The sequence below is a fragment of the Hesperophylax consimilis genome, chromosome 6 (assembly GCF_061612785.1).
Source record: "Hesperophylax consimilis isolate HC1 chromosome 6, BYU_Hcon_1.0, whole genome shotgun sequence".
Taxonomy (NCBI): domain Eukaryota; kingdom Metazoa; phylum Arthropoda; class Insecta; order Trichoptera; family Limnephilidae; genus Hesperophylax; species Hesperophylax consimilis.
Genome location: NC_142841.1, coordinates 24,079,375 through 24,091,238, shown reverse-complemented (window position 1 = coordinate 24,091,238; position 11,864 = coordinate 24,079,375). Strand labels below are relative to the sequence as shown.

Here is an 11,864-nt window from a genome sequence, read left to right as displayed (position 1 = left end):
AATAAAATGCTTTCTGTAAATATTGAAATATTCTGGAGTTTTTAATAGGTAATATTTTGTTTTCTCATCATACTGATATATTTTAACTGATGGTACAATTGACAGAAAACCTCTGATTAAAAAGAATAATAAATAAATTAATTAAAAAAAGAGTAAGAGCGAGCGCCCTTGAGGTAATTTTGCACAAAAACGGTGCTGTACAAATCATCCAAATATTATATTAAAGCTCATATACTGATTTTGCTTGTTTTAACCAAGTTCGACTGTCTATTTATTATTTATTTTACTTGTAAATTTCAAAATTTTATGATTTTTATTGAATTTAGAAGTTTTCCTTTCCCGTAAAACATGCTTCAAATTCATAGTTGGTAATGTAATATAAATAATGTATTAATTCTGTTCAAACATGAATTTGTTTGAAGAAAGAAAATCCAAGGTTAATTTTAGTTTTTTATATTTATTACGAATAGGTGTACATTTTGTAATGCTGAAAACAATCTACATGATATTTTAACAATGTAAAGGTTTAATTTATTAGTTACAACCATTTTAAAATCATTATATTATTAAAACAAGCAACATTAATAAGTAGAAAAATAACCTAGGTAATATGAAATAAATAAATATTTTTCAAAAATTATTACTGATTTTTAAAAATTAATTATATTCGATTTGATAACCAAGGTTTTGTTTCATTCCCCGTTCACAATCAATAAAACCTTTCCTTAAATTGGTAAATACACGAAATTATAAAAAAATAGGAGGGAATGTTGTCACAAACATTGATCATAAAATTGAAATGCAATAATATTTCATTCAAGCAAATAGTGCAAGGAAGAAAAAAAACATTTATTAATATAAACAAACTCTGTCAGTTATAATGTATATTATAAAGCACAATATGGTATTGATTGTAATGAATCTTAATATCTAATTAATATTCATCTCCGTCATCGATTTCGCCCTCCACAGAGTCCACTCCGACTTCTTCGTAGTCCTTCTCGAGGGCGGCCAGATCCTCTCGAGCCTCGGAGAACTCTCCCTCCTCCATGCCCTCTCCGACATACCAGTGGACGAAGGCTCTCTTTGCATACATGAGGTCGAACTTGTGGTCAAGCCTGTCAATAAACATATAGATTTAATTCAGTAGAACTTTTATAAAAACTGTCAAGTAAAATTGCATACACATACTGGTACATAGAGAAGGGAAAAATATCTAAAGGAAAGATATCTAAATATTCTTCTTTAGGTAAAAATCTTCAAGGCTGTCCTACAGAGCCGGCCCTATGCGGGCGCACTTGGAGCAGCCCTCTCCAGGCGCTGGTAATACTTCACCTAATACATCACCCTTGAGATTATTTTTCATCAAAAATGGTGCTACACGAAAACACAAATCATCCAAATATTATTGATTACAGTGATCTCCTGCCGAGGGCCTATCCGTCCACTGGCTTAATTACTTGATACAGTCAATTTTGCATAGAATGTAAAGACACATTGAATACTGTGCAGCAATGAATTCAATTTATTGTTTACCTAGCCCAAGCTTCTGCGATAGCCATAGTATTGGACAGCATACATTGATGCATATTCATTGCTTACAGTAAAGTTGTAAAGAATACAGATTGAATACAGTAAACTCGAGTTGTTTACCTGGCCCAAGCCTCCGCGATGGCCGTGGTGTTGGACAGCATGCACACAGCGCGCTGCACCTTGGCCAGGTCGCCCCCTGGTACCACAGTGGGGGGCTGGTAGTTGATGCCCACCTTGAAGCCGGTGGGGCACCAGTCCACGAACTGGATGGTGCGCTTCGTCTTGATAGTTGCGATGGCGGCGTTCACGTCCTTTGGTACTACATCTCCCCTAAAGATTTAAATGGAATTAGTTAATTTTGTTGTAAAAATCAACTAAAGAAATGTTCATTTTTCTTAGGGTAGTCACAGCTTTTAATCCTTGATAGACTGGATGCGACTAATATACCATTGAATAAATTTCATTTATTTTTTCAAAATGTGTTTTGCTAACTTTATTATTTACATATTTTTAAAAATTCAGAAAGAACATACAACCAATCTTGTAAAGAATTTTATTTATGTTTTCAAAATGTGTTTTTGCCAACGTTTTTATTTTCATTTTTTAAATTTTTTAATTTTAATTCTTCGAAGACGGCCAATATTTTGTAAATATCTCAAAGCCAAATATGATATTGAAAATTATATTTGAAATCTATAATGTCAACGTTTTACTTAGGAATTTTCATGGACAATATTGAATGCGTTCAAAACTTTTGATGATTTCGCTGAACTGTTATTGTAGTTGGTTGTATCCTTAGGGTTAAATAGATAATATGTAAAAGAGATGTTTTATTTGAATTATAGCCATGATTGGAATGTTCCGGTAGCAATGTTAGTACAAGTCCAGGGTTACTTGCATTTTTGGCACAAATGTGCTGAAGGCTGTCAAATGAGTTTTTTTTTTTAAATAGGGAGTACGTTTATTTCTATTTAATTTATGATCTTTTAAAGAACACATCAAATTTACCTGTACAGCATGCAACAGGCCATGTATTTTCCATGTCGAGGATCACATTTAACCATCTGTAAATCAAAAAAGAATTCATGAAAACAACAATATCATCATATACTTTCATTTTTTGCTGATATGCATTACACAAAATAATAACCTAGATTTAGGTGACTGAATGAATAAAAGGAAATGAAGGGAAACAAGTGGAAACATTTCCTGGAGGTAGTCAGGACTCCGAGGGTAGCAGCAGGTAGCGCCGATGCTAATGAAAAGTTGAATACATAATTAATTGGTTTCAATTGAAATTTTGCCTTTACCTGATTTGCTGGCTCAAAGCAGGCATTGGTAATCTCAGCCACAGTCAGTTGTTCATGGTACGCCTTCTCAGCAGAGATAACCGGTGCGTAGGTGGCTAGCGGGAAGTGAATACGAGGATATGGCACCAGGTTTGTTTGGAACTCTGTCAGGTCAACGTTCAGCGCTCCGTCGAAGCGAAGAGAGGCAGTGATGGAAGAGACAATCTGTAATCAAATCAAATTGATGGCTTTACCACCTAATTTTGGAGTTATTATCACCTTTTTGTTAATAGCGGCATGCTAGAAATATTATGTGGATAGATTATGCAACCTAGAAGAAAATCAAATCAAGCTACAGTTAATATGTAATAGCAATATTGCTGAGCAAAATACAGTCCATTCTGTTTATACATTGTATTTTTTCATACGATTTTGATATTACACGGTCAAAAGCATAATGGTAATATCCATTCTTATAGAATCTCAGTTTTTGTATCCTGAAATTATTCCTTGTGTAAAAACAGAATTCAGTATGATGATTAAGAAGCAGTATATATTTAGTCTGCATATATTCAAGGATTTCCAATAATAATTGTTTTTGAGTTAGTTTTTAGATTAGGTTGTATTTGTATAAAGTATTAATGATCGAGGTTGCAATTTGTGGTTTCAAAAAATTAAAAATGGGGTTAATAATTACATTTCTGTAGTTATTAGAATGTTATTGTACTTCTGCATATTAGATTTTTATTTGAATCCCGTTAAAATCATTTTACTTATTTTACCTGTCCAATAAGTCTGTTCAGATTGGTGTACGTGGGTCTCTCAATGTCTAAGTTCCTGCGGCAGATGTCGTAAATGGCCTCATTATCGACCATAAACGCGCAATCAGAGTGTTCCAGGGTGGTGTGAGTTGTCAAAATGGAGTTGTATGGCTCCACCACTGCAGTTGACACCTTAAACATTTAATAATAATGAATAACTAAGCATTATTCAAATATTTCACAAAAACTCCAAATGTAGCGTTGTCATCAAATGGCCAATCAACGCTATTTTGTTTTTTTTTTTCATTTGAATGATAAACGACGATTATAGGTCAGGTTCAGATTTTTGTCAAATTGTGATTAGCTGACAAGCATAACAACATGATAGTTGAACTTTTCTGCTGATCACAATTGGATTGAAAGTTGAAATGGATGAAAATCAGCAGTTTAACAAGAACCTTTCAAATGTCAAAAACACAAAATGGAGCTGATTTTCCATTTGATAACAATGCTACATTTGAATTTCTGTGAAACACCACAACATAAGGTAGGTAGATTATGCAGTTAGATTGCGTATCTATTAACCCTTTCGTCCCGGAAAGAAAAAAATCACATTGGATCCGAAGCGGGGTCACTCAATCCCCCAATTTGTTTTGCTTATTAAAAGGTGTTAATGACATAATTCGATGAAATTTGTTTTGGTTATAATTAGAGGGAAGTATATATTACATATTTCAGTAGTTGTTATCAAAATCGTTTCATAAATAAAGTCATAATTAATGTTCTAATGAATTTAGACCATAACGCATATGTTTTCAAAGAAAACAGAGAAGGCGGGTACGTAGCAAGCATCGCGCCTCGTTTCCGAATCTCGACTGCCGATAGGCGATTAAGCGTCGACGTGGGTGGCTAGTTTCTTGCATAGGGTGGTCTGTAAATGATGGATATATTTTTTAAGTTTTAAAAACCTAGCACTACTAAACTAGGTGCGGATGTTATTTCGAATATTATGTGAATATTTAGATGTAAGTGAAGATTATAATTCCTAATTTATTATTTTATATAGTATATTTACATTTAGGGTTAAATCGTAGTGTTTGCCTTACCAAAAATAATGGGTTCGTTTGTATGTCGAGGGGTTCGAGATAAAACGAATTTTTGGAAAATAGTGAAAAATAAGGTATTTTTAAAACTTAAACGTGAAGTAAATTATTTTTCTATTGTAACCTCAGATATTCCTGTTGATTTTTCTATGTGAAAACACCACAACAGTCCCAACTGCTCCTTATCATCTGGAACCAGTGAGACTATGGCATTCCCAAATGGGGTATGTTGGAGTAATAAAACTTCTAACTTTTAGGTGTACTAAAGTGAAAATATTTCAATTATTAGTAGACCCAAAAGTCACGAGCCGCTACTGTTATGTTGTAAGGCTAAAAGTAGTGGGGAGGGTAAGGAGATGGGGAGGAGGAAGGTGGGGAAATACCTGGCTATTCAGATCTGGTCACCAAACAAGGTCAAAGTCATTTCAAGCAACATTCGAAATGAATTCTGGTCAGTAAATTGTGAAATATCACAAAGTAATCTATTAAATTTTACTTACGCACACCGGGATTTGAACCCGCGGCCTCCGGTTTACTAGTCTAGAGCCTTACCCCTCGACAACGGATGCTGTAATATTTATGAAAGAAAAAATATATTATATCAAGTTGCAGGGCGGTAGATGCTTTCAGTATTGGCCTAGTAAAAGACCACCATGTAGAATCCAAACGTTGCTTGAAATGACTTAAGTCTATATGGTTATTAGATTTGCATATGCATGTACTTCAACCTTTGTCTTTCCCATATCCTCCCCCTCCCTATCCCAACTAACTTCAGCCTCACAAAATACCCCAATTGGGGATGCCATAATTCCACTGGCTAGGACGGCTCTTGTGCGGTTTTCACACAAATGAATTAAAACGATAGAATTTTCTGATCTTATTTAAAACATTGGTAAATATGCCGTAATAAACTGCAATAAATACATGCCGACTGATTACATAAATTCTAATATTGTAAGTACAGAATAAATATTTTACAACCCTGAAATAGATATTAATTTATAAACACCATTTCATAAGTGTAAATGTACTGCTTACCAGTCTGAAGATGCCCATAGCAGGGCGAAACTAGTCCGCTTTTACAGAGAATTATTTACCACGAAAATTTAGAGAATTAGCAACTAAAACCCAATATACAATTTAACAGAAGTTTGCGATAGACTTTTTAACCATATAGTACTTAGTTTTTATTCAAGTTCCTTCAAATTACTTAAAAATGTTAACAAAATGTGTCTCTTTCTGACCGATTTATTTTCCATGTGAGAAACAGAGACAGACCTAATTTTAATAATGTTTCTAAACATGAGAAATTTACCGGATGTACGCCAGACAGGCCGATCTTAGTCCAGCAAGCGAGCATTTTAGCATCGCAAAAGGAAATACCAGAAGTGCAGTGTACGCGACCGGGAGTTAGCCCTTTCCATAAAATGCAACTTTTACGGTCCAATACGCTCGTCTTTTACGCTCGCTGGATCGTTCTCGGTGGAGAGCGGAGAGTGGGGATGAGGACGGGGGAATTTTAGCCGATGTTACGAAGCTGAGGTGCGGGGCAGGGGACAGGAATTTTGCCGGAATTTTGTACAAACTATTTAATATCTAAGAAACTAGAAATAATATATAATTTTTTTAAATGCAGATCGATAACCAAATAGTTTTTTTAGGAATACCTAAATTATAGAGTATGTGGTGTAAAAAACAACTTAGATATAGCATAAAACTCTCGTTAGTGTATGTGTGTTCCCCCCGTCCGGTACGGGAGTGTTAATAATGTGTGTTTTTATTACCTGTGGGGCAGGGTAGATGGAGAACTCAAGCTTGGATTTCTTTCCATAGTCCACTGAGAGACGTTCCATCAACAGGGAAGTAAAACCCGAACCGGTGCCCCCACCAAATGAATGGAAGACTAGGAAACCCTGGAGAGTAATAATTAATAAAGTTAGTATTTACAAATATAGATAATTAGAATAACACTCGTATATCAACCAGGAGGTAGGTACCAACTTAATAACATAGCAAATAATTTACTTTAATTGAAGGCTTTTAAATTTATGCATTGTTGTAGGTAAGTTGTTCAGAAGTACAATAATAAATGTAAATAACACAATAAACGGACTATGAACGATTTAAGCAGATACAATATAAGTAGTCATGAGAAATGTCATAGAAATGACATGATCAGTGTTTATATTTCCCCCCTAAAAAATGTTCCTTCTGAATTTTATTTTATCTGTGATTTTAGACAGGAAGTGAATTCATTCAGAAAATCAAGAATCAGTTGCAAAAAAGAACTTTATTTAAATTATTGAAAACCAATGACAAAAAGATGTGGTCAACTTGTTTTTTTTCGATGTTCGAAGTGTCAAACTTGAAAACGCCGAAGTAACTTTAGCCGAGCTTCAGTAGATTAAGTATTATAAATACCTACCAAGAATGCCGCATTAAAATGGTTCTTTTAAATGACAATGGGTTGTAAAGTATATATTTTCTAAGAGCCTTGGGTACTACGCATAGAGCATACATGATAGAATCAAGGGAGATGGGCAATGAAACATTTTTCACAATTCATGTTTTTTTTTATATTAACTCCACACAGGAGGCCCTGAAGAAAATAATTTCCCTCAGGGCATATGTCATCTTTGGGGATGCTGTGTGGAGGGTCTTTTTGTGGAGAGGAAGGAGTGAACATGGGTCTTGAAGAGTCTCATGTTGTAGGAGGGAGGAAAAACAGAGGCCGGCAGTTCGTTCCACAGCCGAGCTGTTGAACTTAAGAACGAATCGTAGAAGCGACCCGTTCTCATGTGACAAATATCAACCGTGTACAAATGTTGGGCGCGCGTTTGGCGTGTATCCCGACTACGCACCGGTGCCGAAGGTATCAATGACGCTAGTTCCTCAGAGCATCTTCCACTGTAATACCGATAGAACAAGGACAGCATACCTACCTGACGCCTGCGCTCTAAAGATTGCAGTCCGTTTGTTAAGATTGGGGAATCTATCAAACGGACCGCCCGTTTTTGCACAGAGTCAAGGGTTTTTTTCAGGTATTTAGGGGCTCCGGACCAGAGATGTGTTGGCAGAGTGCAGATATTGTAATGATCTGCCCTTTCTACTTCAAACTTTTCCTTCTCTTCTTTCTACGATACATTTTCCTTAAGTCCCGTAGGTAACTTTTCCATAAGGCTTTGGTTATATATATATCCGGGGTAGGAAGGTCCTCCCTGCCGTCTTTTCTTTATTACACACCCCTTCAAGTGTGTACATCCTAGTTTGTCTACGTGACGTACGACCTTGAACGTACTCATTTCACGTGACGGTTCAGTATAAAAAGGCTTCACCGAACGTTGTGTTGGGTTTTTGTTTCTCGGTTTAGAAACCTAGTTATTTATGTTTTGTGTGGTATCCCTTGGTTCTTTTGAGATAGAGTGAGTTGAATCCATTACAGCTGTTTTTCAAAACCATTTCATAAACCTTATCTTCTAAGTCGCCTGCTCACCCCCCCCCCTAGCTACTCGATTCTACCTATCGTAGGGTAATGTGAATATAATAAAGTGTTAGATTTTATATATGTGATATACATACGATAAATTTATGGTGTTAGTTGTCGGCGCCATCCATGTATATATTTTGGGAGGGGAAGGAGAGGAAAGGAAATGAATTTTTTTCAAGTTAAGATTGGCTCCTCCGCTTACCAAACAAAACTGATGGATGATAATTTGAGCAAGGCGATCGATATCTGCGTGTCTGGATATCACAACCGGCCGGGTCTCCCCTTGTTCCAAATCGGCAACCTTCACGCCAGAATAAAGAAAACCAGGTCTCTTCACCAATTTCAGAATTGCCCCAATCTCAAACACCTCCAGGATAAACTACTTTACTGAGTGTAGAAGGGGAAAACCATAACATCCCTTTATCACGAATCTAGTCGCGAAAATGTGACACGCAAGGTCCTAAGTTACGTGCCACCTCCAGAAAACGTTGTAACTCCCACGCCGTCGGGGATTTACATCCCTTTCTAGGTCAATACATAGATAACACACGACAATCTTGTCGACATTTTGCCTGCTTATTAACGATAGGTTGTGTGCCTACCCATTCAGCCAATTATCATGTGAGATATATGTAAGGTCTACTCGAAATGCCAAATTTGGGATGAGGACTGTCTGTATTTTAATATTTGGTTCCAGTATTTATTTTATGAGGTTACTAGCATCCTCGTGTATTAGGTATGGGTAACTTCTACTGAATACCTATCCTCTCAGGTAAGGTATAAACGGATAATTGGTTTGATTTTTTGCATTTAATTTAAAGAGGCTGCCTACCTCTCGAAAGATACCTGTTGAGAAAAGTTGTTCGGTTGGTAGTTTTATTTCGGAGATTACCATCTCCCTCTTTCGACTTTAGATTTGTTTTTGTGCATCCCAATTCGTAACTTAGAAAGTCAAATAATAGATGAAAAGTATTAAATTTTGTTCCGTCTGGTTGCATCCGATCGCTTTCAATTTGGGACGGCATACGCTAGCAAAACTTCCCCTTTGACTGACTGTACTCCGCGCCTCTCGGCCTATATATGAAAAGGTCGTTGACTCGTCTCTCGCTCACAGCTGATTGACAATGCGTCTAGCGTATCCCTTCTTATGGGAAGATTATTTGGGTTGCAGGCGTTGCAAACTCGGTTCCTGTACCTCGGTTGTATCCTATTTTTTCAAAAGGTCCTCTGAAATTTAATAAATAATATAAAAAAACTCACCCTGTTAGTCACCTCCAAATCCTCGTGTGAAACTTACCTGGTTACACTATATAGCTAAATCACTTTAATTTTCGACCTCCTCCCTACGCTTATAAAAGGGTAATTAAATATTCCTGTAAATAAAATTGTACCTCCCTAATCTGTTAGGATTCGAACCCACAGTTAATAATCTATTTGATTCTCTGGTTTTCGGTCTCCGTGGATAGAATGCCATCTCGCCAAATCAATAACTTAGCCCGATTAAACACTTCCTGCCTTTAAGTACATTCACTCTATTTTAAAACGCAATCAATATTTTTATTATTTTCATGTTTTTAAGACAAGCAATCTAGTTCGAACTGTATACGAAATCACGTTTAAATCAACACAACTTTATAACACAATCGCGATTGCACAACACCTGGCGCCCCTGAGGTGGGTTTTTACAAAACGGCGCTCTACAAATTATCCAATTATTATTATTGTCATTATTATTAATTGTTTTCCCACTGAGTCGAATCACTTTCACTTCACACAAACACCGGATCAATAATCTTTCACTTTAATTCAATATTCCGCAATATTCTCTAATACCATTTGAATTCAATAATTAACTGCAATTTCAAACAACACTTCTGATTTGTATCCCTTTCTCGGGGCTGTCAATCCACCCAAGTTCCAAACTCGACTGTCCTCCGGTCTCTCCTTTCCCGTGGGAATCTGTTTACTCAAGGCCTGTCTGTCAATAAATCTTCCGTCGTTGTTTAAACAAAAAATTTTTAGAGCACGTTATTTTATTATTTATCGTTTATTTTTGTGGATGTCCAAAACATCACAGCCTCCCTTTAGTTCTAAGCCCAACGGGTAATCTCGCTTCCTCGTGTTAGTCGATGGGATTAGAAATAACTATAGGTAATTTACGTTTCTCGAATACCTCTGTATTTATTTTTTATTTTTATTTTAAATTTTATTTTAATTCTTCCAAAATGTTGAGCGCCCCTGTTCTTCGGTTTTTTCTTCGCAACCTACCATCTGTTTATTTTTTGGTTCCCGTGAGTATCGGCTTGTTCTACTGGTGAGTTTTTTTCCGCCCTCAGCTTTTTCAAGTGGTTTTGTGTCTCTATGGGTAGGAATTCAATATGTCATGTCACACTTGTTTATTTTTAAACTCTGAGTTATTTGTTTAAACAGTGTTGTTTCACCTCAATACGTTATTTGTATTATGTTCGAGTGTTATTTATTTTCATGTTGATTTGTTTTTATTTTGTGTCCTCGGCGGTGATCCGATGGTTTTGTCTGTCTTTTATTATTTATGTCTTAAACATTCTCTGCCTTTTAGATCTGGAATAAACAATAATTGTTTACATTTATTCAAATATCAACGGTATAAAATATGCCATATACTTCACGATATCTGAATGCAATGTTTATTTTAGATTTGTCCCAGCTATCTTATTCTTGTGTTATAATTAATCCGATTTCGATGTTTGTTTATCCTTTGGCTTCGTTGTTTATGAACATTTTAGATGTTTTTTGTCGTCACAATGAATTCAATGTTTTCCGGGTCTGTCTGTTTATTCTATTTTGCCTTTGAAGTACGATGTCTCTGTTATCATTTTTGACGATAGGTACCATTTCTTTTGCTGTTAATGTGAATTAATAAGGTTTATGAAATCCATTTTTTTTTTTTTTTCAACAACAGTAATGAATTCAAACCAGCTTGTATATCTATCTCTCCTGGTTTGCGGCACCAGATGTAATGATCTGCCCTTTCTACTTCAAACTTTTCCTTCTCTTCTTTCTACGATACATTTTCCTTAAGTCCCGTAGGTAACTTTTCCATAAGGCTTTGGTTATATATATATCCGGGGTAGGAAGGTCCTCCCTGCCGTCTTTTCTTTATTACACACCCCTTCAAGTGTGTACATCCTAGTTTGTCTACGTGACGTACGACCTTGAACGTACTCATTTCACGTGACGGTTCAGTATAAAAAGGCTTCACCGAACGTTGTGTTGGGTTTTTGTTTCTCGGTTTAGAAACCTAGTTATTTATGTTTTGTGTGGTATCCCTTGGTTCTTTTGAGATAGAGTGAGTTGAATCCATTACCGCTGTTTTTCAAAACCATTTCATAAACCTTATCTTCTAAGTCGCCTGCTCACCCCCCCCCTAGCTACTCGATTCTACCTATCGTAGGGTAATGTGAATATAATAAAGTGTTAGATTTTATATATGTGATATACATACGATAAATTTATGGTGTTAGTTGTCGGCGCCATCCATGTATATATTTTGGGAGGGGAAGGAGAGGAAAGGAAATGAATTTTTTTCAAGTTAAGATTGGCTCCTCCGCTTACCAAACAAAACTGATGGATGATAATTTGAGCAAGGCGATCGATATCTGCGTGTCTGGATATCACAACCGGCCGGGTCTCCCCTTGTTCCAAATCGGCA

General features: G+C 36.1%; 1 protein-coding gene across 1 annotated transcript in view; it reads right to left on the bottom strand.

The window, feature by feature from the left end:
* Positions 1–6: 6 nt before the first annotated feature.
* LOC149423111 (tubulin alpha-3 chain) overlaps positions 7–11,864 on the bottom strand; it is a 36,353-nt gene continuing 24,495 nt past the window's right edge. The window contains exons 4-9 of the mRNA XM_089632478.1: positions 6,471–6,599; positions 3,605–3,775; positions 2,844–3,047; positions 2,542–2,597; positions 1,654–1,863; positions 7–1,118 (exon numbers count right to left, since the gene is read on the bottom strand). Of these exons, the coding sequence (XP_089488604.1) occupies positions 935–1,118; positions 1,654–1,863; positions 2,542–2,597; positions 2,844–3,047; positions 3,605–3,775; positions 6,471–6,599 (954 nt within the window). The 3' untranslated portion in view covers positions 7–934. The remainder of the gene's footprint in view (positions 1,119–1,653; positions 1,864–2,541; positions 2,598–2,843; positions 3,048–3,604; positions 3,776–6,470; positions 6,600–11,864) is intronic.